Source organism: Sorex araneus, chromosome 2 (genome assembly GCF_027595985.1).
Source record: "Sorex araneus isolate mSorAra2 chromosome 2, mSorAra2.pri, whole genome shotgun sequence".
Classification (NCBI taxonomy): domain Eukaryota; kingdom Metazoa; phylum Chordata; class Mammalia; order Eulipotyphla; family Soricidae; genus Sorex; species Sorex araneus.
The window spans coordinates 166,687,397-166,714,414 of NC_073303.1; the positions used below are offsets into that span (position 1 = coordinate 166,687,397).

Sequence of the window (27,018 nt, forward strand, 5' to 3'; positions counted from 1 at the left end):
TAACACTTTTAAAACTAGGTAAAAAGTATCATTTTTCTGGTAAGCAGTTTTACTTGATTCATCTTACTGAATATAAGGACATTAATTGGGGAAAGAATAAACTGACATCAAAAATTACAAAGCAGATTATAAGGATAATTTTCAGCAAAAGTGTCACAAATTTTTACTTATGGGCTTTAAAAATGTCTGGAAAGCATGCTTAGAAACAATTCTAGTATTGTCTCTAGTATTCATCATTCCTAGAATGCTGCAAGTATTGCCAAATAGTCTGAAAATTTAATAAACATTCCTAAATTTAAAAAAAATCAAATTAATCACTCTTATTTAAAATCAAGCAAATTGCACTTCCTGCCACATGACATATGGGGAAAGGACACAATATAAATACGCACACACACAATAGAATGGCCTGTTTATTGTGTAGTTTTAACTGCTGATTTTTAACTGCTGAACCAGAGGTTCCAGGAACCAGGTGATTCAGGATTCAAGGCCCATAATCCCTTCACACCAATAATTAAGGGCAGAATAGAGAGTGACTGGGCTCTGTCAAGAAAACCAGATAATAAACACATGCACATGTGTTAAGCTGCACTACTTTACAGCTCGTTCTGTGCAAACACAATAATTTACATTTCCATTTTACCAGCATGAGTTGCCCCAAGGAAAGCAAAAAAAATGTAAAAAAGGCCAAGCCAGAAAGGGCAAGGGGACAGACTCTCAGGAGGTGAAACACATTTCTTTCCTTTTGAAGCCCTATTATAGGATTTGCAACAAGGCTGGGGGGAATAGTTCATAGTTAGCTTTTAAAAGCAAAACCAAATAAAAGATCTGAAATAAACCAGCTGTAGTATTGAGGTGCAGAAAGTTTATGACGTGCATGTAAGTTACTCTTATGTCCTTTGCAGCTAGGATAAAAAGAATTCCCTTTATTAAAAAAAAAATCAGTTTGTTTGTTTGTGTAATAGGGATATGTGTGTTTAAGAAAATGAAAGTTTCAGTAAACTCTACCATATAAACCAACAGTTAAAACAAGAGTGACAGAGGACCTGGTTACTAATGCACATAATAATTTATCAGTGCCTCAAATTCACCAGTTTTATTATTCCTACATAGAGAACCATGTCAACATGGTCTTACTCCACAGATAGTATTTGCATAAATCTTCCAACTCAAATTGAAATCACTAAAGTAAAAAAAAGTTCTACAGAGATATAACTTCTCTCTCACTGTATTATGCATGGTGATTATAATTCAGCACTTTGTGGGATCATGGGGACAGGCATCCTATCCTTTGCCTCTACTTAAATTTGTAATCTCACTAATATGAAAGAAAAAGAAATTGATAATAGGAAAAGAGTACTTTAGTCTTTTTTTTGTGAATTGCACCACAATAACTTTGTAATAAAATTGTCAAAATAAGCAATGTTATCCATAAACTCTGGCTATCTTCCCATCTGATATCCATTCATATTTTGGAAACATTATGCAGCAGATAGAGCGTTTGCCTTGCACAGGGCCAACCCGGGTTTGGTTCCTCCATCCCTCTTGGAGAGCCCAGCAAGCTAGCAAGAGTATCCAGCCCGCAAGGCAGACCTTGCAAGCTACCTGTGACGTATTCCATATGCCAAAAAACAGTAAACAGCAAGTCTCACAATGGAGATGTTACAGGTGCCCACTCGAGCAAATCGATGAACAATTGGACAACAGTGCTACAACAATGCTACAGTGCTATTATTACTATTATCATCATAATTTTACCCAGAATATGCCTCCTGACTATTAGCAACATGTAACCAAGTTTTCAATCCCAATTATGACCGAATTATCATTTTCAGATGCAAAGTCAAAGGTTAGTAGGAATAATATAGATTTGTAAATACTGAATGTCAAAGAAGTACTTACAACTTATATTAATTTCAGTGAAATCATGTGAGAGCATTGGAGCAGGAGTATATTTTCTCTACTAATATACTAATATCCATGAGAACATTCTATTTCCTTTTTCAAAAACTGATTACAAATTGCCACATTAAACTGTATCATATTTTGGAAAATTTACTGTTTAGTCAGGATGTTTTATTTTGTTCTAATGGAAAAATAAATCTTTTTTTTAGACATAAAAGTTTTATTTCCTATAAGAGTAATTCTCTTAGAACCTATTTAAAAGGGGCTAAATTGATTGCTTTAAAAATTAGGAAAAGAGGAAGGAATGCTAGATTTTCTACCGGTTGGAGATCATGTAACTCCAAAATAAACAGTTTATTCTGAAAGTTCTCTCCTGGTTGGTTGACCAAATGGAGTAAGGCATTTCACATAAACAGAAGTTGTTTATATTTACTTGGCAGTTAGAAACAGGAAAAGGCTCCAATTTAGATTTCAGAAAAGGTCTAGTAATAAGGAAATTGAAGATACGCTTTGCCTTCCAGCCACGCAGAGCGGCAATAGTATATACACCCCATCATGTGCATTATCTGAATATAAACCACAGGTTACCTATGTTAGCTAAAGTGTGCTGACATGTGGCCATATAAAAATTGCTTAATGCAGAATTATAAATTTTCTTCTCTGTTTTAAAAAAAATTCATTTGTTGACTATTCCTCTCAAAAAATCACTTTTGAATTCTCTTCATCAGGAGGAGGTTCTCCAATTATAAATCAACAACTGCTAAAACTAAAATAAACAGTCAAACCAAAAGACAAACAAAAACAAGGTGAAAACTTACAATGGCCATTCCCAAAATGAAGTCTTTTATCATCTGCACCATGTTTTGACTTGTTGTAGCCACAGAACCTAGAGGTAAATCAAGAAAGAAAATAAAAAGCCATAAAGAAAATATACTTAAAACAGTTCTCTATGCTCATAGTATACAAGGAGAGAGAGAGAGAGAGAGAGAGAGAGAGAGAAACATTTTCCTCAATTAAATGCTTTGGTGGAAGTTTAATGACTTCATATTTTCTAAATTCTCTATAGAAATCCTCTTTCTCTTGGGACCCTGGAAAGCTGCCTAATGAGGAGACATGCAGAATTGCTTCCCCACTGTGCAAGCCCCTTAGGTTCAGTTTTTATAATGGCCTTAGAATGTGTTTATAGTATTTTTGAAAATGACTGCTGTTAGAATGAATGAAGGGGCAAGTCTCCATTGTGAGTGATTAGTGCTGTGCAGTGTTACCAGTGTTCCGTGTGAGAGTGTCAGGGAAATCTGCAGTATACTTGAAGAGTGTGGGGATAATTAGAAGAAAACAAAAGTAAGTAAAAAAAAAATAGAAGTGATGTCAAAAAGGAGAAGTGTTGGAGACCAAAGGCAGAAATTTAATGAAAAGAGGGAAAAAAATCAAGTTGGAGAACCAGTTAAGAGGGACGGAAAGTAGAAGGATCTAGAAACTGTGTGGAGGCAATCTACTTGTTAAAATGTTTTATTTACCACCCTCTTCAGATTTTAGTAGCAATCAAGGAGAGCAAGCAAAGAAATAATGAAAATAAGTCGTAAAGCCAACTGTGAACTCACCTCCCAATCAAAACGTAAGTTACAACTGTGAGGAGAATTATTGCTACTGCCGCTGAAATGGCTATCATTACCACTTGGCTGTTTTCACCGGAGATGGAGAAAGCTGTGAGGGTGAAGAGAAAAAAATTAAGAAAAGAACAGGCATTAACACATTATACACAGAAGGTTCATTTAATGAAGTCATATTTATTCTGCTCTCACTAACATGGACTGACTAACATGACGTCTGACACAGCGTAAAAAAGAATGATTCAGTTAGTATAAAAATCAAAACGTTCTCTCTCGTATGATGAAGTAGTCTTGTTAAAAGACAAATCAAACACTATTTGAGTACAACTCTGTGAAATATGCTTTTCAGTGTCCTCCTTGGCACTAAGAAACTCACTAAAACAAAATTAGCCACAGAACTGGAAATTAGGTAGAGTATCCAAAAATGGGCTTATAAAATCATCCTAAATATACATACACATATTTATACAAATATATAACTTTATGTATAGAAATATTTTATGTATATGCATTATTTATACAAATATACAAAATTAAATATAATGCATATATAGGCATACATATATAACTGTACATATATATAAAATTTCAGTATGTTTATTGTTCTATTATGCTCCATATATATCAATTGTTCATCTCTTTGGTTTTTTCTAAGTTGTAGATGGTGCTACCATTCATTCATTTTCCTGACAAGAAATTGGCCACAAACTTAATCTGATCCGCCATTAATTTAGGAGCTTAAAATGACTTCATGTTTTTTAATCCTTATAAAATAATAAAAAAAATTGTGTGGCAGATAGATGCATATAAAATGCAGAATTGAATGACTATAAAAGTATTTTTTCATAGTCACATTGATTTGTAAATTATCTATAATAATAGGTATCATATTTCATGACACAGTACTGTAGATGGGTAGTAGCAAACGAGACATATAGACTATTTATTAGCTAATTCTTTTTGCAGACACTGTTACTGTTCTTTAAGTTTAGCTTTAAGTTTAATGGTTATACAGAGTAAGTGGTACTTTTTGAAAATTTCTACCAGTCAGTCTAGATTGGGAACTGAGATTTTGCAACTGTTCTAAACTTTTAGTGGTGATGCTGCTGATTCCGGAGCAAATATGATGTATGAAAACCATAAATATGAGGTTATTTTCTCCTCTCCTTTTCTTGATCATTTTGTGTACAGAAATCACTGATTTCTCATAAATCTGTGTTGATGCCTTGTTTCTCATCTGTATTATCACTAGAAATCCTCGAATGCCTCTATGTATGTCTCACCAATCTTTTAACTGATCTGCAGATTATTCATTCTATGCCATGATTTTGATCATTTCTATGCTTATGCATAATTTTTTTCTTCAGGATTATGCATCATTTTCAGGATAAAATACAAATTCTGTAGCAGAGCCAGTTAGGATCTTTTTCTACCTGAATATTCCAAAAGTTCTATAAGTGGGGCTGGAGTGATAGTAAAGGGGATAGGCGCTTGCTTTGCATGTGACCAATGAGGGTTCAATTTGGGTTCAACATATGGTCTCTTGAACCCTTTCAGGCGTGCTCCCTGAGCACAGAGCCAAGAGTAAACTCTGAGTACCACTTGGTGCAATCCTCAAACAAACAAAAGATGGAGTAAAGAAGCATGGCAGATTGGCTCTTAAAATTTTTTAAAGCATTTGATAAAGAAGACCACAGACTATCACAGGACATCGTTTTTATAAATGGCTTTGGAAATCTATTCTTTACTCCCAACAAATGTTTGTTCATATAGGTGTGGCAGTTGTGGAGTGTCTGCTCTGGGCACTCCGTTGTCCAGACAGTTTCCAGTTGCTGCATCTCCGTTTACACAAAGATGTCACATTCGTTACAGTGATTTCAGGCAAGTAGACTGGAGAAAGGCCATCTCTAATCAATGCAGGATCCTCTTAGAGACAATATCCATTCTGAGTATCCCCCATTCCTTTGGAAAGATCCCTCCATGTGTGTACTGTTGTCTGCTGTTTTTCTTTCTCTTTTCTGCATATATGTTTGACCTGCACCTCAGCCTATGGCACTGCTTATTTCTCATTTTTTCATCTCTCCATTTTACCTTTCAAAGGTATTTCTCTCTATCAAGCCCTTATAATTTAATTTTAATGTTTACTTCCCATAACAGGATTTTGATTAGTAATTTAAAATAATGATAATTTCCTATTTCTATTGACTGGTATATCTATGAATTGATGTTGTTTTAAAAGTATAATAGTATTTCAACAAAGCTCTCAGAACACAACGTTTAATACGTCAAATTAGCACGTCCATTTTTCTCTACAATGATGCCTGTCTACCTTTTGTCAGGCCATCTTAATGTCCACTAATACAGACCACAAGAGACTAATGTTTCTGTTTACATACTCATTAAGATTATGAAAAGAGAATGCAACAATTTGAAGAGTATGAAATATATGTCCCCTAGGACTAATACTGTAGGTAATATTCAGAGGAATTCTCCAATCCCCAATGTTTTTTATTCCATGTTATTTTTTCTTCTCTGAAATACCCTAGATATTTAAATCATGTACCATTTATTTAAATATCACACAACACAGTCACCCTTGTGACCTGCAATACAATGTAACATACTTTATACTTTACAAACAATGATCAACTTTCTCAACATAGAATTCCTATTGACCTGTACACAGTAAACTTAACAAATTTTTGGTTAGGAGAACACAGAGTGAGTATGAAGTGTCTTGCCCAGGTTATTCTTGGGCTACAATGCATTTCTTCTACTACCATATTATGCAAACCATTTTCTAGCAAAACAACAACAACAAAAACCCACTTATCTTAGGAATCAGTGTTTATCCTCTGAAGGTTTTGCTTTCCCAACTTGTACTCTGATTTTGGTGGATGCAACTTTTATTCTAAAAGGCCTCTGAATCTTATGCTCTTTTTTTCTATATATCTTATTTTTTTTCCCTTTGGGGGAAACAAAGATGGAGGGTGTTAGGACATACCCTGTGATTCACAGGGCTCATTACTTGCTCTGTGCTCAGAGATCACTACTGGCATGCTGAGGGAACATATATAGTTCAGGGGGTTGAATCAGTTGGCTGCGTGTGAGATTGGAGCTCCCACTAGACTATTTCTCTGATTCCCTCAAAAGTTTAAAGTTAGAAAAAGTTCTGTGGTGAAGCAGTTGTTTTAAACTATTTTTTTTCCCAAAAGTCAAGCTATGCAACTAGATATTTTAGAGAGCAATTCTTTTCTTTTGAAGTTCATATTTTTCTTTCTATATACTCCTTTCATCTGCTTTGTTGGAATGAGTAGCAGCATGTAAAATATAAAACGTATCTGGCAAAAAATCTTTGACCCTCTGTTTTTTTAATAAAGATTTTAAATCCTGAGACACTAAAATATTATTAAAAGTTTGAGAGTCCTAACCACTACCACAGCCATATCTGTGGTAAATCTGGAATCACAGCTCAATTTTGGATTTTTTTGTTGATTTTTCAATTTTACTTATCTAACTGGGTCAAGTGATAATTTAGAACACAGCCATGATTTGACTGATGTTCCAAATACATATCAACATAATCAATGCTTAGGGCAAACTGACCACTTTGCCCTCAGTATGCCACAGGATATGATACACATTTGCTTATTTTATTTGCTATTTGAGACACTTCTTGCTAGATTCAATGTAAATTTTGTTGCTGCCACTTCAGATAGCCATTAAAAACTTGCAAAAAAAAGGAAAATCTGTAATAATTTAAAATGAAATACATTCTTTGTACCACTTAAACATTACTAAAATGGTTTAGAAAAATTCATGGTAAAATGAAGTTGTATTTTGCTTTGCTTTAAATAAGGTTCATATAGATTTCCATGACATTTTTCATCACTTTATCTCCCTGTCTTCAGCAAATGGTTTCTCCATATTTATTCATTCACAGAAAGATTAGGAAAAGTTTTGAAAAACATAGAGTTGTGTGATTCAGAATGGCAGCATTCTATTCCTAGGATGTCCATGTTTTGGGTGAGAAACAATGACTTTAGGAAACACTAGGATCCCAATACTATTCAGAAATTTCAGTTTGGCATTATGAGCAGTAATTCTAATCATTCTAAAAATTTTGCTTAAAATGGGTATCTAAATATATTAAGTACATTTTAACTAATCCTGGATGTTTATATCAGGTAAAAAATTTGTGCATAAAATAATAATACTGTGATTTTATATCATGAACAAGATATTTTTTAAAAAATTAATGCATTTAGAAACCAGGAAAAAATGGCTAGTTAGAACAGTCAAAATATTACTGAAAAATGTTTGCTAGTATTAGATCAATTTTTGTCAAATTTGAGGTCAAACAAATGAGAATAAAGTATCTGTAAATGTGTGTAAGACTCTAAGTCAAGATTAATAAAATTCTTCATTTTCAAGTTATACAAAATTGAATGTGTTGGTGATTAAAATAAAATTAATATGATAATGAATGAGCAGGATATTTTTTGTAGTTCACCTAACCGAGCAATGAAGTCAACATATTTATGCTAATAGTTTTAACATCATATCAAATAATTTTCCTCAAAACAATTTATGGCTTGTACAGAATCTGAAATTATGGGCATTAGAATATACTTGCATTTTTCTTCTTTTACAATCATGTTCTGTTTTTGTTATTTTATTTTATTAAAGTGTCATGATTTACAGAGTTATTTATAGTTGGGTTTTAGACGTATTATGTTCCAGCACCAATCCCACCATTAGTGTCTTCTTCCCTCCACCAGGGTTCCCAGCTTCCCTCCTAACCCAACTACTCCACCCCTGCATGTCACATTGGCAGGCACGCTTTTAAGTTTGGTTGTTATAGTTTGGATCTCTTGTTTAAAGTGTTGTCTTTGTGGCTGTATACATTTAGCTATACCACTTCTAACTCTACCAATGTATTCTGATCCTCTTGACCCCGATTCTCTATTGCTTCCTATTTCTTTCTTCTCATTTTTTTCCATCTCTGTCTTTGCCCTTCTTATACTCTGGGGCCAAGGGTGATCTAGAACCCTCCTCCGACCCCTTAAATAAACTTGTTATTGAAAAGAAAAATATTATAAACAATACACTCAGAAGCACAGACACATGAACAAGTACTATACAAACTGTCAATTGTCCCAAGTATACTCTTAAGGTATTATGCTTAGATAAGACTTGGAAGAGAATGAGAATAGATTATCGAATAGTTTCTTGCAACAACCCTCTCCCTTAAAATGAAATAATACATACAGTCTGGGCTAGTTTCAAACTCAAACTTGCGACTGTTGGTCCCATATCCAGCTGCTGTTCGAGCTCGAATTTGGAATACGTATGTGGTATCGGGTTTGAGGCTACTGATGGTAACATTAGTACTTCTTGCTCTCAGGATGGTATAACTTGTCTCTTGCTCCTGCTTTAGGTAAAAAAAAAAAAAAGTCACGTTAAAAGCATATCTTAACAACACTATCAAATGATCAAAGAGTGATCAACACAAAGCCAACTCAATTAAGCATATAAGACTAACAAAAATGCAACTGTAATTTCACTCTTTAAATATAATAGTTTTGTGGCAAGTGTTAAAGTATAGCAGGTAGGGCCTTTGCCTTGCATGGAACTGACTGGGGCATACATCCCTGGCATTCCATATGGTCCCTTGAAGACCACCAGAAGTAGCTCCTGAGCACAGAGCTAACAGCATCATTGGATATGACCAAATAAATATATGTGTGTGCAATATATACATGAACAAAATAATTACAACTGTGTCCTTTGTAACCTAAACTATTTATTGTACCCTAATAAAATAAAAACAAAGTGCTTTATAAGTTTATCTTTTATTTAAAATTCACTTCAAAATGCTTTGTAAACTATAGCAGACACACAAGTATACTGTGTTCAAATTAGGAGTTATAAAACCAAGATATCCAATGAGAAATTAAAAAGCTAAATATATGTTTTATATTTATGCCTAATTTTAATGTATAACTAGAAACAAATTAGTGAAACTTAATAAAATATCACCCAAATATTACTTATAAATCCATTGTGTATATTTTTTATTATTACATTACTAAAATAAAATTTTATGATGAGGCAAACTTATGTTCTCTCTTTCACATCAATGTTTTCTTTGACAAAATAAAAAAGCATCTTATCAGTATGATAATACAATGGTTCTGCTGGTTAGTTCAGTGTTCTGTATGGAATAAAATTCATGTGAAATGTGAAGTTCTTGAAATAAGCTTTAAAGCAATTAACTAATAAAACATTATCAATAGGTTTGGGGAATACTGTAAAATAGTTAGCAGAGCAGTAGCAGCATCAAATGTAGAAGAATATGAATAAAATTTCTAATGCCATAATTAGTTGAATTCCGGTGGGTGTGAAATATTGCCTGTGACTCACCAATGTTATTATAGAAGATATTAGAGTAAAATTTTTATTTTTTAAATTTTCTTGCTTTTGGCCACACCTGTTGGTTCTCAGGGGTTACTTCTGGCTTTGGTTTTATTCAGGAAACACTCCTGGTAGGATCCTGGAACCCATCAAACCTGGGTCAGCCATGAGTAAGGCAAGCACCTAAGCCACTGTGGTCTACCTCTTGCCCCTCAATTAAGATTTTTAAACCCTTCTTCACACCTAAATATAAAAACATTATCAGCATTCAATGTAATTCCACTGCTTCCTGGTTTTGAACTGTTATTCCTAGTTTTAGTTCATTGACTTCTTTGTAAGAGAACAGTTTTTGAGACAGAATCTCCCTCCCTACACCCCAGCTCTTAAACATCTAATATCATCTCCTCACCTTTTCATAGTACTTGACCTCGTAGTCCAATATAATCCCATTAGGGTGTTCCGGTTCTTGCCAGGATAAAGAGATACTGTTTCTGGATGTTCGATCCTTCTTAATTGTCATGACTGGTGATGGAGCTGTCAAAAGAGAATGAGAGAGGATGATGGGAGGAGGCAAATTAGCCAGGTAGGGAGATGGTAGAGTGAGAAAAGAAAGAAGGGGACAAGCAAATGGAGTCTATCATCATTCTAGCCTTTGGCAAGCAGGTACTATTTCCATTTCAAAGACTCTTGAGTATTAATCTGGCCCCATATCAACTCTCAGCAGCTGGATTATAGCCCTGGTACATACAGCCCTATGGAAAATGAACTGAGATTTTCAGCTGCTGGTGGACTAGTGGCAAGTGAGCAGATGTTTTCAATCTGCTACCATAATGTAAGCAATGAAATATATTTGATATATTCTTAAAAGAACAAAACATCAGCACTACCTATTTGTTATAATGTTGCAATGTTATTAATGCCAGATTCTTTAGCTCCTTGATAACATTTTCATATGAAACTCAGTATGAGAACTGGAATCCATTATGCACAGAGTCCCTTGATATTTAGAGGTAACAATAACAGAGCATTGTGAAATAGATAGGACTTAGGATGTATTATGGTAGGTCTTAACTTCTTACAAAAATGAATTCATAAATAAAAAAATAGATTAGGAAACAACACGTTCTGCTTTAACATTTTCATTTCTTTATTTTTGTTTGGAGTCTATATGCAGCTGTGCTTGGGGGACAATTTCAGGTTCAGTATTTGGATTCATTCCCAGTATTGACCAGGGAACTGTGTGGTGATGGGATCCAACCTGGGACTTCTACAAGCAAAGATAAGCTTAGCCCCATAGACTATCTCTCTAACCCCTCACATAAGCACTTATTTTTTAGTACTTTATGGAACGAGGTGTCAGCAAATAAACTGTGTCACAACTATCTAGATATATTTTGAAGTTTCATAGTGGATGGTGATTCTGTATTTGTTATTTAAGACAGTATTAACAAAATCATGCAATAAGAAAGTATTTTGTATTTGATACCATTTTTTTTTTTGCTTTTTGGGTCACACCCGGCGATGCACAGGGGTTATTCCTGGCTCTGCACTCAGGAATTACCCCTGGCAGTGCTCAGGGGACCATATGGGATGCTGGGAATCAAACCCAGGTCGGCCGCGTGAAAGGCAAACGCCCTACCCGCTGTGCTATCACTCCAGCCCCTGCATTTGATACCATTATGTCACCTTCATTTCTAACAGAAGAGTAAATATGTTTTAAATGATATGCTATGTTAAATCTTGCTAAAACCAAAACTGCATGCGCTTTGTCAATATGCTTCCAGTTTCAAATCAAACTCTAGACAATTTTGATGAACCCAAACATCTTGCTCTGGAGTTCATTGGTAGTCTGCCCCAATTCCATTCAGTAAAACAAACTACAAAACACAAAATATGCCAAAATTTTAAAAATAAAATTAAGTATAATGATTGATTGATTTCCTCGATTAAAAAATAAAGCACCTATTTTCTATTAAATTAGTCTCAAAGCATAGACTAACAAATCCTATGTGTATGCATTTCCCCCAATAAGGAGCTAAAATTCCTTATTTGCTGATTGGATATTTCTTTAATTTAGACATGATGACTTTGGGGGATGGAGAGAGAATATAGCAGGTAGGATGCTTGCCCCGCTTGTCATTGACCAAAGTTTGATCCCAAGCATTCCATATGGTCCCTTGAGTGCTGTCAGGAGTAATTCCCGAGTACAGACAAAAGAAAAACCCCTGAGAACTTTGGGGTTGTGGCCCCAAAGACAAATATCTTAATGAATTGATGGAGACACAATTCTTAGTTATAAACAACTGATGTAACTCTTACTTTCTTTTTTACTTATCTAAATTCTTGAAAAAATATATTTACTAATTCCTAGTAAAAAAAAAAATTGTAGTCCCAATGTCTTTAAAACGAAATTTTCTACTCTTTACAAAAAACAAGAAATTCCATTAATTTTCTGCAGAAGCTTCCTACAACAATTTTAATATTCTAGTTAAAGTTGTTAAAAACAATTTTTGGAGCATTTCAAAGAAGCTTAGTTTTGTGTTACTTCCCTAGAAAACATATGGAGATTCTGCATTCACTTCATGGTACTGTGAAGTTGGTTATTTTCTAATGGTTAAAATACATTTTAACTGCATGTTACTTGGAGGGGAAGAGGGATAGGACAGGGACGAGGCTGCCATTATGATAAAGGTAAGTTTTTCACCCAGGAGAAGGAAGGGGAACTAAAGAAGTCTGTAAGAAACACTATCAATACTGTAAAACAAAATACTAAATAAAGCTCCTCTCATAAAGGCAGACTGGATGTGGGAGGCAAATAGGGAAGGGGGGATAGCAATGGTGGAGGGAAGAGGACACTGGTGAAAAAGATGGGTGACAAAACATAGAATGAACCCAATTATGAGTAACATGTAATTCAAAGTGACTAAATAAAATTTAAAACAATAAAATGAGATTTAAAAAATACTGTTAAAGAAATTTTAGAAAATGCCAGTTTTAGTATCTCTTCTTAAAAATGCAGGATTAAAAAAAATCATTTTAAGGAATCATTTAGACGAGAACTGTTATAACTTTGTAATAAAAGGTTTTCTGCAGTTTGAAGGATCTGTCCAAATTTCACTACTTCTGCATTGAGCAAAACTTTGTAAGTTGAAATTCTTCGGAGTTCTTTGAGCAAGCCGTAAGACCCTGTTGGACTGTAATAAATAGCCTTTTGTAATTCCACACTTACTTAAGTAGAGGCAATTGCTCGAAGCTTGTGCCATCTCTAAGTTAAATGAACCTTTTCTGATTGCTGCTTTTAGACCAATGTTAAGTCATTTGTTCTGCTCTTTTTAATACACGCCCCTTGTGTTGGCTGCATTTCAGCAGTTTCAATCCAGTGCACCAGCTGTAATCCAGTTACATTTAGGTAATGCTCATTAATATTTTAATATTAATAAATAATTAATATAAATTGTTTTCCAGTACCCTAATAAATAATTTTAAGACATTATAAAACATATTGCCAAAGGAGACAAATCCCTCGGGCACTCCACTGTATCAATGCTTCTAAAAGAATATTAGAACATGTTTTAATTCATCTTAAAGTATAACTTATTTGAACTTCCTCAATGCTGGAATATAATTAATAAAATTGATGAAAAACAGTGAAACATATTATGGTTCTTTCAGGTTATTTCAGGTATCAAAAAATAAACAGAAGCATTCATTCCCAAATGTATACAAATTATTTAAACATATTTGTCTAAATAAATGAACATGGGATTGGAAACTATGTCATATGTGTATATTTATTCTCATTTTGCATGTTTAATAATTCGCGATTTTAGAGATTGTTTCATGGAATATATACACAACTACAGAACTGTTAACAACTACAGTGAGATTTACCAAGTTTGAAGACGTACATTTCCTCAAGTAAAATATGATATTTAAATTAAATTAGTGAATACTGTTGAACAACCCCCCAATAACTCAAGGTTTTAATCTGATACCTTTTTATACACAAACCATGATGGATTGCTAACATGCCTCCTTTATTAATAGAAAAAAAGTTGATTAATGACTAAGTAGTCATCTGTGAAACTTATGCTGCTGGTCAGTAGGACAATGGGGCAGCCTTGCATAAAAAATTATAAACCAATAATAAAAATAAACAAAACATTTAAGAAGGTAAGAATATTTGGAGAATCACACTTAACTTTTGCTATTTTGTGATGTGTCCATTGGAAAAGTGAGTTTAAAATGTTACATATTTGGAACAGTCAAAATGATTAATTGAAACATTTTTTTTGAATAATATAGGCTTGCTCTTCAAGTAAGTGTTCTTCTCCCTTGAACACAGCTGCTTCCTTGTTTCTCTGTTTCTTTGTTTGCCTCATTCCACACTGGAGAAGTGTGTGTTTTCTCTTGAACATGAACTTCTCCCTCTTTCTGCCCTCATAGAGTTCTAAATAAGTTTCAATAAGAAAAGTTATTGCTTCACCAAAAATGATTAATTTATTAATTAAAATAATATAAACACATGAGAAAATGATGGTTGGTAGAGAAAAGGAGGCTTATGGAATCACATAATTAATCATTCTTCATGAACTCACATTATGTCATTGAGACATACTGAACATTCCTTGTTTATTAACATGAATTTATTTTAGACCCTTGCAAGCAATTTTATCAATTTTATTTGATCATGATTATGGAAAAATATTTTCATTCTGTATTTAATAATGGGCTGGAGAGATAGCGCAGCAGGTAGGGCATTTGCCTTGCACTCGGCCAACCCAGGTTTGATTCCTCCGGCCCTCTTGCAGAGCCAGCAAGCTACCAAGAGTATCTTCCCCGAAAGGCAGAGCCTGGCAAGCTACCCATGGCATATTCGATATGCCAAAAACAGTAACAAGTCTCACATGGAGACGTTACTGGTACCCACTCTAGCAAATCAATGAGCAACGGGATAACAATGACTGACAGATATTTAATAATATGTTTTTTATGAAAGCTGTTCCCAAAAAATCTCTTCAATTTTTGTTCTAAAAGACACAATTATCTGGAAACTGAGAGTTGAACAATTATCTTTTTTTTTCAAGTTCTAGGTCATTGTAATCACACTCTCTGACTCATGCATGACTAGTCCAGAACAACAACAAATAAAAAAACCATGTAATGTTTGCTGTAATGTTTGCAGATTAATTTCAGTCATTTATTTGGAAACATGAGAAATACTTATTCCATTTCTCAATGTAACCTGAATCATTGATTATATCTAAGAAAATAACAGAACAAGTCATCATGGAAAAGCCAAAAGGTTAAGTTTAAAAGGTTTCCAAGCAAAAGGACCAAATTAATAAATGGAGTTGTATAGTTCACAATTATTATTTGCACCCTTTTTGAAACTTCTGCAAGCCAAATCTACTGGTAGACATGGGCAGTATTCAATATGTAAATGATCATGATTTTAATCGATGGTTACTATCACTACAAAATGCTAACCTTTCCATAAAACTGGGAAGTTCAAACTTCAAAATTCAGTTCCTTAAGGATTTGGTTTGGTTCATTCATTTTTATTGGGACTTTCCTCCTTCTGGGTTTGGGAATTTCTAATGAACCTCTGAGGTATCTCTGTGGTTTAGAGATTGGACATGTTAAAGCAATAGCAAGAAGGGCTCGGTATTTTTGTGGTAAGTGAGCCAGAGCTTTTAATAATTATCTCCATGGGAAAATATTATGCACTAAATGGTTGAAACATTTTTTCTTTGAATCAGACACAACTTTCAAAGCATTACTCCCTTATTTCGGTACTATTCATTGAAATGCCTTATGAGCATTTCCTTTTCAGTGTTTTTTTTTTTTTCCAGTAAGGAACAATTCTATTAAGTGCATGAATAATCTTGAGTTTGAATTAGCATAATCATTCACAATGTATAGCTCCCATCTCACCACCATAGACCATTTTCCTCAAACTGCTGTTTTCTGGAAATTCTTATTTTTGATCCCAGGACTTATTGAATTGAGGCTTATTGAATCACACAATTAATCATTCTTCATGAATTAACATTATGTCATTGAGACATACCGAGCACTCCCTCTTTGTTAACTTGGATTTGTTATAATCTATCCAATTTAAACTTCAGAGTAATATTTATTGTTTTTGCTTATTTTGGTATAACACTTGGCTGTGCTTAGGGTTTATTTCTGCCTCTGTCCTCAAGAGACTATATATAGTGGTAGAGATTGAACTCAACCCAGGTTTGCGAAACTGAAGATAAGTGATTTACCAGCTGCACTATTTTTCAGCCTAAAAGTTATATTTATTTGTATAGTCCCCACACTAATAACTCTGAATTTCAATTTCTTCCAGTATCTGAAACCTAATAATTATTTTTTAACTTAATTCAAATTTCTTAGCCCTATCCATATAAAATTACTGCCTTTTTATCAACTGCATTGAATTTTCCTCTTGATCTTTTGAGATACATAGATATATCAGATATATGAAAACTTAGACCTCCCCTCTTTCAAATTTACATAAACTCAAATTACTTTTTCTAGAACTGGAAGACATCATGTTATGTGAAGGAAGTCGGGAGAAGAATAAAGACTAGATGAGCTCATACATATGTGGTACATAAGGAACTAAAAAATGGGAATGGACAGTAATAAATGATGACAAATATTTGGTCTTTTTATTTTAAAAAATTGAGGTCACCAGACATTTGAGGGGGTGGTAGAAGAGGAGAGAATGGTAAGGTGTACTAGAAATGACACTTAAGTCATTGGTAGAGAGTCTTCAAAACATTTGTGGTGTTGAAGTGATGGAACTGTGTATGCCAAGATACTAAATATTAATACTATTGCCAACATATTACCTAAACTATAATGATAAGAAATCAATAACTATAAATTCATTAGTTTTACTCCTTCCTTATTACCTTTTAAATAAAATATGGATGAAAATATGTTTATATTATGTAACATTTTAAAGATGTATAAATATGCTTTATTAATAAATCCCTCAATATTTTCATAATAATAAATTTAAATAATATATCAACTTTATATCAAAATACTCTTACTTATCACTCATTTGGGAAAACCTGGGATAAAATTAAATATGCAATTTTAAAATGTAATGCATTATTATTTAACCTCCCCATAGCAAAAAAGAAAATACATAAAAAGCAAATAAATTATTTTATTGCAACACAGATACTAGTTTTATCCTGTATAATTCTACTTTAAAAATTATAATTTTAAAGATCCAAGTTTGTTGTCCACAACTGTGTATGCTGTTCTTGTTTGCACCATACAATATTGCTTTATTTGCCCTGAAAATATCTTACTCATTACACCAGAAATCCATTAATAAAATAGTACCTCATATAATTTTTTTGTGGGTCCTATAGGCAATAGACATTTAATTTCTTCCTTTTTTATGAAGCATGATAAGGTTGTTCATCATCTCATTGCATTATATTGTAATTATATAATTTCTAATCAATACATCTTCTCACTAAAATGTAAGTTCCTGAAAGTCCTGGAAACCAAATATCAACCCTACCTTGAAAAAATCTAGTTAAACATTTGCTTAACTTGCGATATATATATGTATATATATGTGTGTGTGTATATGTATATATATGCATACATGTATACGTACACATATATATGTGTATATGTATATATAAAATCTATATTATTGTTAGTTTCTCTGGAAAATTATCTAATTCTTGCTGCTAAAATGATACAATTAAAGCTAAAATAAAATTACAGTTTAGTAAAAGACAATGTCTATAAAACTGAGTCATTCATTTTCTTTAGTAAGGAAAAAATAATTTTCTCATTTAAACCAAGAGTGCCTAGAGAAAAAAGAAATTCTAAGACATATATTGAAAACAAATTCTGAGTATATTCTGAATACATTCAACTTATTTGTAATATTATATTCTACTCACAAGTAGTATAGAAGAAATTGCTGCCAAAATTAATTTATTCCTGCCCAACTGTGCCCAACTGTGCGCAACTTCCCAAATCATTTCATTCTTGCCAACTGTGCCCAGGAGACTTAGGCCCACGGGTGACAATTCTTGGCCATCCAAGACAGCCATTGAACATGATTGCCCAAAAATATGATGCTGTTGGGTCCTGCAATTGTGCTTGGGGATTCGCAGAGCTACATCCAGTGAATCTCTTTGGATTATGTGTGCTCGGGATTAAACCTGAGTTGGCTCTATGCGAGCTATACAGATCAAGCCTTATACTATTTCCCAACTCCCCCAAATCTCTCTTGAGTCAAAAATTAAGACTTCTTTGCCTACATGTCATAAAATTCTAAACTCAAGTAATGAAGAACCTAGAATAATTTTTAAAATTGAAGGACACATTACAGTTCTTAATCTCATTTCCCATCTCAACAAAGAACAACACAAGGATAAATATTGATAGAAGATTGAATCAAGAGATGTTACCACACATATTTCGAAATTTTTCTTTTCATAATTTATTGAAACATTCCTCATGCGTGCTAGTGATTTCTCTATTGCTATCATACATTTTCACGGAATCAGAACAATAACCATACTGATTAAATTCAACATAAGAGGTTGCTATTATTAGCACATTTGCATGTATTTAAAACAGAATTCTGACAGGGGAAACTAATTCAAATTGGAGCAAACTAAGGTTTGTTTTGGAATTGCACTCAGCAATACAGTGCTTACTCTTGACTCTGTGCTCAGGCATCCCTACTGGTGATGTTTAAGGGTCCTTACGTTGCTTCAGGGATCAAACTTAAGCCTTCGAATGCAGGACAAGTGGCTTATCCAGTGTTTTAACTCATTTTTTAAATTATTTTCTCTTTTATCTTTAAGAAGAAATATCGCACTAAAAACTATTTTAAAATAAGTGATTACACATGGTTGAAGAAAGATTTTTAAAAGAACCCCAATTATAATTCTATCAAAATAATAAAATACTTAGACATAAACTTTGAAATAAAGTGAAATACCTATGTCCTAAAAGTAATGAGATGCTATTTTCAAAGTGCTAAACACAAAAAATAGGAAATATGTTATTTGCTGGTAGATTAGAAGGCTTGACTTCTAACCTAAAGCAATATGCAGATCAACATAATTCCTATCTTAACAAAATTACAAAGATTCTTCTTATTTTTTATGAAAGCAGAATAAATGATACCAAACTTTTTATAACCTTAGAAAATGTTAAACCAATCCTGAAAATGTGTGTGTGGGGGGATTAAATGAAAGTACGATAACCCCTGACTTTAAACTAAATTGCAGAGCAATGTTAGTTAAAAAAGTACGGAGATAAGGATTAAACACAGAGACAGATATTTTAAAAAAAAACCAAGAGCTTAGAAATAAAGCTTATTTATAATAAAAGTACTAAGAATGCTCAATAAAAAAAAAAAAGACTCTTCAACAAATGGTTCAAGAAACACGATAGGGCTACAAGAAAAAGAATGAAAATTCAATGCTTCATATCATTAAGATTTTTTTGAATTTAAAATTGATTAGAAATATACATTTAAATATTCAAAAACTAATGCTAATATTAATAAGAAAAATTATGTTAATAAGAAAAGAACTAATGTTAATAAGAAAAATTAATAAGAAATAAATAAGTTCATTGACATTGGCAATATCCTTAGTTAAGTGTTCTTTATGGAGTCAACTTCACCAGCAAGAGGGAAATAATAAATAAATAAATAAGCAAGCAAACAGGATCCTATCAAACTTAATTTTTGAAGTAGCTACTTCAAAAATTAAAGGGCAGCTACTTGAGTAGGAGAATATATTCATAACTCAGACATTCAACATGGTATCAGTATCAAAAATACATAATTCATAAAACTAATCAACATAAATAACCCAAAAAGAAAATGGGCACATGGATTCACATGGATTGAAGAGTCTTTCTTCCCAAAAGACATATGTGACCAACAGTCACATGAAATAAAATGTCCATTATTGGAATGTCAAATCAAAACCAATAAAATATTGTCTCAAATCTGTGACCATTGCTCTTGTCAAAATGGAAAGAAATAGAAAATATTTTTTTCTTTTACTAATGATTTGATGCTGCTGCTGTGAGATATTACTTGTGAATGGACTACCACCCCTTGTACTGTCTCTTTGACCTATTGTCTTTCACTCTTCACACATGACCATAGGAATTCAATTACCTCTAGTCATCCATTTCCTTTATCAATTATGCTGGAAATATCAAGTACTTTTAAATTCCTAGGCAGGCATTTAATAGTACATGAATTAATTTTAGATATTGAATGTTTTGCTCTATTTCTGAAGATATATGTTATGCACTTTAAGATAGTTCCTAAACTTATATTTAGAAAAATGTTTTCCAGGGCTAAAGAAATAGGATAGCAATGAAGGTGCTTGCCTTGCATGCAACTAACACAGGTTTAATCCCCGGCATCTCATATAGTACTTTGAGTCCTGCCAGGAATAGCAACTAGGCTTAGAGTAAGAAGTAAGCCCTGAGGACCATTGCAGATGACTCAAAAACAAAAATAAACAAGCAAAAACCCCACTCCTTGCCAGAGATAAAATAATTTACATTAAAAATATAAATTTTTACCTCCATAAGATTCAAATTTGTATTCTGAGAAATACCTCGCATTATATTTTTAAATATCTTAAAACTTCCAGAAAAGAGCTAGAGAAATGTAACATTCCATATATATGACCAAGTCAGGTTTAATCTTGGCACTCCATATAGCACACAAGGAGTGACCCCTGAGTGCAGCATCAGGGGTATGTTTTGATGCTATTGGGTGCGACCCAAAATAAAATTTCCAGAATTAACAGCCTAATTTTTGTCACAATAATTTTTTTTTTTTTTTTTTTTTTTTTGCTTTTTGGATCATACCTGGCAATGCACAGGGGTTACTCCTGGCTCTGCACTCAGGAATTACCCCTGGCCATGCTCAGGGGACCATATGGGATGCTGGGATTTGAACCTGGGTCGGCTGCGTGCAAGGCAAACACCCTACCCGCTGTGCTATCTCTCCAGCCCCAAGTCACAATAATATTTTTAATTTTGACATTTTAAAAGTTATCATATGTCCCTAGCTTCTGTAGCACTGTAGCACTGTCATCCCATTGTTCATCGATTTGCTTGAGCAGGCCCCTGTAACGTCTCCATTGTGAGACTTGTTGTTACTGTTTTTGGCATACTGAATATGCCATGGGTAGCTTGCCAGGCTCTACCATGTGGGCGGGATATTCTCAGTAGCTTGCCGGGCTTTCCAAGAGGGATAGAGGAATCGACCCTGGATGGGTCGCATGCAAGGCGAATGTCCTACCCACTGTGCTATGGTTAGAAAATTTGCTCTGATGGAATTTTGAAGCCAAAGTTTCCTACCAATCTAGGATTGTTTTTAATAATAGTGTGGTCATTGTATTAGTTTGTTGATTTCCATAAAATAAACCAATACAAATAAACTGAAGTTGGCAATTAATTTAAATTTCTAAATATGAAACCTTGTGAAAAGCTAGACTTACATCTACTGTCATTTTGGTATAAAAGGCTTGCAGGAAGCGGAGCAGTTGCCTAGTGGAGGTAATAGCAACAAGGGAGTAAGAAATAGATGATGGTAGAAAATCAAGCTTAAATGAATGCAGAATAAATTTTAGTTAAAACCAAGATAATCACATTATGAGCTTTATTTGACTATTTTTAAGTCTGATGAGCTAATAATTGTCCTGAGGTAACAATTGTCCTCTAATCTGTAAGGACAATTAGAGGCCGCCTCCAAAGCCTCCATCCCTCTTGAAGAGCTTGGCAAGCTATCCATGATGTATTTGTTATGCCAAAACAGTAACAGTAACAACAATGTGCTCTTCTTGTTCCTGGAGTGAGCAGACGCCATTGGGCTACCCTAGCACACAGCAGAGATGAATGGAGATGTTACTGGTGCTGGCTTGAGCAATTGGTGAACAAAGGGATGGCAGTGACAGTGACAGTGACAGATGAGGTAATAAGTTTGTTCTGATTCAGGGTTAATCAAGGGTAGAACTGCCATATTACAGCACATACTGAATGGAACCAACTCTTTCACAGGACTTGCTGACTTCTGATTACCTATAGAAGTGAAGAAGAACTATAATTTAATCCTCTTTGGAAACGGAATACTGTCTCATTTGACTCAACATCCTCTTCTAGACAACAAGAGAGAGGGAGGGAGAGGGAGAGAGAGAGAGAGAGAGACAAGAGAGAGAGAGAGAGGACATTCCATAGAGGTGGAGGGAAGAAAGTAAAGACACTGGTGGTGGGAAATGTGCTGATGAAGGGACAGGCTGTTGGAACTGAAACCCAATCATGAACAACTTTGTAACTGTGTGTCTCACTTGATTTAATTAAAAATAAAGAAATCAATAAAGAAATATAGATATTACTAGGAAAACTAGTCTGAAAAAATTATACTTTTGAACTAAAATGAAAAAAAATACAGGTAATCACAGACAGTTGCTATAATACTGTTTTTGTCTCACTCTCTTCAAACTCATAGACATAGTATCTTTGATATTAAGAACTTGCAATTAACCATAAGAGTATATGCCTACATTAGCTTCGATAATGCACAGATTGAACCTATTAAGGGAAAGGTAGTTATATACCTATGACTTACTGCTGTTAAGGCTCTCTGATTACTCATGTGATTTTAATCAGTAATAAACAGTAATATATTTGCACTAAATAATAAGCTATGTTATTGTAATAAGCTATGGACTGGAGCAATAACATAGTGGGTAGGGTGTTTGCCTTGCACGCGGCTAACCTAGGATTGATTCCTTTGTCCCTCTCGGAGAGCCCGGCAAGCTACCGAGAGTATCCTGTCTGCATGGCAAAGCCTGTCAAGCTACCCATGGCATATTCAATATGCCAAAAACAGTAACAAGTCTCACAATGGAGACCTTATTGGGGCCCACTTGAGCAAATCCATGAACAATCGGATGACAGTACTACAGTGCTACAGTGCTAATAAGCTATGTCACTTATCTAGTTGGTATCATTGAGGTGTAAGATGAATGACTTTTCCAGTTATTATTGAATTATTTATTTGTACAAGAGGAGAAAATAAGAGAAATGATAGTAAAGTTATGTTAATTCTGGTCTTAAGGGCATTGCTTATAAACATTGTGGTATCAGATATGGGATTTTAATAGTGATACAGACAAACTTAATAGAGTGTCAAACTTTGGAATACAAATCACACACTCATTCATATCTTTTATAGATACAGGGTGATCCTATAATAATTTTATACTCATTCAAGTATTTCAAGGATGAATGAGGAATTGATTTACTCCTGAAGGAATACGAATTGTGCTTATGTCAGCACTCACATGCATGAGTGAGCAATACTGTATTCCTCACTATTTTATGAATCATGAATTTTTATAGTCCATCATTCCTCTCGAACATAAAAAAAACTCTCATGTACAACATAGAAATATGTGTTGCATCTAAATATTGTTGACCACGTCTGTGGAAGCAGAACACAAATGTTGAGAAAGTCTGCTTGGCATATGGTGACTGAAGCAGCAAGGGAGGTCCTCTTTAGAAAGTAGGCTGTGTCCTTCCTTTAAGGAAATGAAAGTATGTCCCATGGCAGGAAATCTGAGGAAACTAGTCAAACATTTGGAAATCAGATTTTCAAAATCAGCTCAGAGTTATCCAGTTTACTCAAATATGGTAAATAATACCTATTGGCTTGAAAAAATTACGTGGAAATATTAAAAAAAAGGGAACATTTTTGATGGCCCACTATTTGTAATAAATGTTTCATTTTAAACTAAACAATATTTTTGAGTAGATACTCTTCTGTGTTTTCTCAATTATACAATTATATTTATACTGTAGATATACTCTTGAAGGACACGGTAGTTTTTGCTAATTCAAAGAAATCAGTCAAAATTTTTTGAGTGAGAAAAAGTGAAATGTAGTTGATAATTATAAATTTTTTATTATTCAGTCTATGTATTCACAAAATCTGTATTCCAATCCTATTATATAATCAATCCCCAGTTAAATTCAATAAATAAGAAATGAAAAAATATAAAGGTTGTCATTATAAATTTCCTATAGTCTATATTGCTTAAAGATATAGCTGTAAAGCATGTCTATTTGGATATATTCACATATTCATAAAATAAAAAAACACCAGCAAATACAAAGTTTCCAAAAGCAATCATGCCTGTAAATTTTCTATTGCGGCTGTAAAATCAGCATTGTCCATGCTTGCACTTAGGAATACTTCCCAGCCTCTTTTGTCCTAGACTCCCTCCTCTGTGCCATATCACGTAATTAAGAAATGCAAATATTTGCTGCACTAAATTACATTTTATTTCCCACAAACAGGAATTCTTAAGAATGCGAGCATAAATGAGAGGGAAAATGACAGAAGCAGAGTACTGGATGCTTAATAGCCATGATGCCTGGGGCTTGACCTCTTTAGTTCCAGGCACAGTATTAATTTATCTAAAGAATTTTTGTCAGATACCTTTTTACCTAACCGTAAATTTTGGAGCAATTCTAGCTCTCAAGCCCATCCAAATTAAAAAAGAACAAAAGCATCAATACATATTTTTGCAATTATGTAAACTTGGTCTACTCAACCTTATAATTTTGAGATCTGGAGTTGATTAATTTTTATATTAACCATAAAATTTTTAGCACATTAGGAAAAAAGTAACCTTAAGCTCTTCCATTTTTGTATAGCAGAAATCAAGCTAAAAAGAAACATACACAGATACAAATGTAGCAATACTTGTTTCTGTTAAGGATCTTGTATTTTAACCTGTATTTAGACTATTATGCATCTAATTCCCATTAGCTAAAAGAAAATAGTTGTTACTTTATATAAGAGTTTATATACATAGCTATACAAATTTTATTTTTATACAAAAGAACCAGGCTTTTTTTAAATAAGATGGAAAAGTTTGAAGCATTCATTTCCAAAGTTATGAACTAAAGTTACTTAGTATTGAGTTTTATTTATGAAAAATAAATTCAATATGAGAGTCCTAAATTAAATACATATTAATTTTTTTTTCATTTCAGTGATTTGTTCATCACCATTACTTACTTGGGAAATATCAATATTCAAAAGCAAATTAATATGATGACTGCATTAATCAATAAGTTAGTAAAGTTACTGAAATGTCAGTTTGAAATGGGTGGATCCCATGATATGTAAAACACACCTAAATAAAATTATAATAAAAGGATACCGTTAATAAAACCAACTATATTCAGATAATTGGAACATTTTCTATGTAAATTTGCTCAAATTTATAGGCTTGTTGTTGAAAATGAGTCTATGCGGACCCATTATCTAGACATTAGAGCTTGCGATTTGCCTGGTCTGTCAGATTTCTTCTGGAACTGAAAAACAATAAGGCAAAAATCGTTATTATTCACAGAGCACAGTCTGTGGTTTAGCTTTAGAAGCATGCTTTTCAAGTTAAATTTCCTTCAAAATGCACCTAGCAGGGGAAAAAAGTGAAGGAAAAATGCTAGAGGCAAAACAAACTTGAGGTCGGAAGAGTCTGGCAGCCCATTCTCCAAGCACGACTGCATTTTCCTATCCTTTTTATATTGCATGAGACTAACAGTTGGTTTTCATATGTGCATTTATGGATTTACGTATATTGCTGCTTTCCTGGATGGTTGAAGTAAGGTGCTTTTATTCCTTGTTATCCTTGGAATTAACTGACTGTCAAACTGATTGGAGTGGAGGTTGGTTGGGGCAGCAGCTCTAATGTCTAGGTGAAGTACTCTCAAAGGGAACTCTTGAAATAAGAATCCTTTAAGGCCAGGTATTGGATTTAAGCAATGTATAAAATTTTTAAATGGGCACATGTGGAAAGAAAATCCTATTAAAATTTGCATTTACTGTAAAGCATCCTATGCATAGTTAGTTGCAGATAGCCTATATAATATTAAGATTCGTTTCATTTATATATATGTCACTTGTCACTTGCCATCCTGTTGATCTTCAATTTGCTTGAGCCGGCTTCAGTATGGCTTCCATTTGTCCCTGTCGAGTGCTAGTGTAGCCCAGTGGTATCTGCTCGCTCCAGGAACACAAAGAGCTTCAAATCTTTTGTTCAGGGTTGTGACGAAGTCTGACCATCTCATAGGTGGGCAGCCATGCGGTCTTTTGACGTCCCTTGGAATCCAGTTGGTAACAGCTCAAAGTCAGCGGTCGTCTATAAATCATATCATGTGTCCAGCCCATCTGATGTTTTATGCCTTGGCAAATGAGACAGTGCCCCTGATTCTTGATTGTCAACGGAGGTCGGAACTCAGAATTCCTTTTCTCACTTGAGTGAAACGTGATACTCCAAACATAGCTCTTTGGATTCCTCTTTGGGATACCAGAATAGCATTCACATCTGTTTGCTTAGGACCCAGGTCTCTGAGGTATATGTTAGTGCAGGAAGAATGGTGGAGTCAAAAAGGTGTGCCCAGAGCCAGACATTCTTCTTCATACCTTAGCCACTTCTTCGACACTCTTGAAGGCGTTCCACACTGCTCTCTTCCTTCTGCACAGTTCTGGAGCCAAATCATTCCTCGTGTTGAGTTCTTGACCCAGGTACACATAGCTGCTGCATTCGTTCCCTTGAGAGCAAATGAAATGTCAGGGACTAGTTTGTTTTTCATGAACTTTGTTTTGCTGAGATTCAGCTGCAGTCTGACCTTTCCACACTCATGGTTGAAGTCGGCCAGCATTTGTAGCAATTGGCTAATGTTTGGTGTTATTACAACAATGCCATCAGTGAAGCTGAGGTGGTGGATTTGCTGACCATCTATCTTCACTCCCATTCCTTCCCATTCCAGTAGTCGCATGACATTCTCGAGGGTGGCCCTGAAGAGTTTCAGTGAAATGGTATCACCCTGCCGAACCCCTCTCTTTAGGTCAATGATCACTTCCTTGTAGAATAGTGAGATCCTGGTGGTGAATTCATAATATAGCTTGCAGACGATCTTGATGTACTGAGTTTGAACGCCCTGTTTGGCTAGGGATTCAATGACCATT

At 34.0% G+C, this 27,018-nt stretch overlaps 1 protein-coding gene across 2 annotated transcripts in view; it reads right to left on the reverse strand.

Moving 5' to 3' along the window:
• EPHA3 (EPH receptor A3) overlaps window positions 1-27,018 on the reverse strand; it is a 369,048-nt gene that overhangs the window by 62,515 nt on the left and 279,515 nt on the right. For both annotated transcript variants that reach the window (XM_004607003.2, XM_055127750.1), the window contains 4 exons: window positions 10,342-10,466; window positions 8,787-8,949; window positions 3,507-3,609; window positions 2,724-2,791 (listed from right to left, as the gene is read on the reverse strand). In XM_004607003.2, the coding sequence (XP_004607060.1) occupies window positions 2,724-2,791; window positions 3,507-3,609; window positions 8,787-8,949; window positions 10,342-10,466 (459 nt within the window). The remainder of the gene's footprint in view (window positions 1-2,723; window positions 2,792-3,506; window positions 3,610-8,786; window positions 8,950-10,341; window positions 10,467-27,018) is intronic.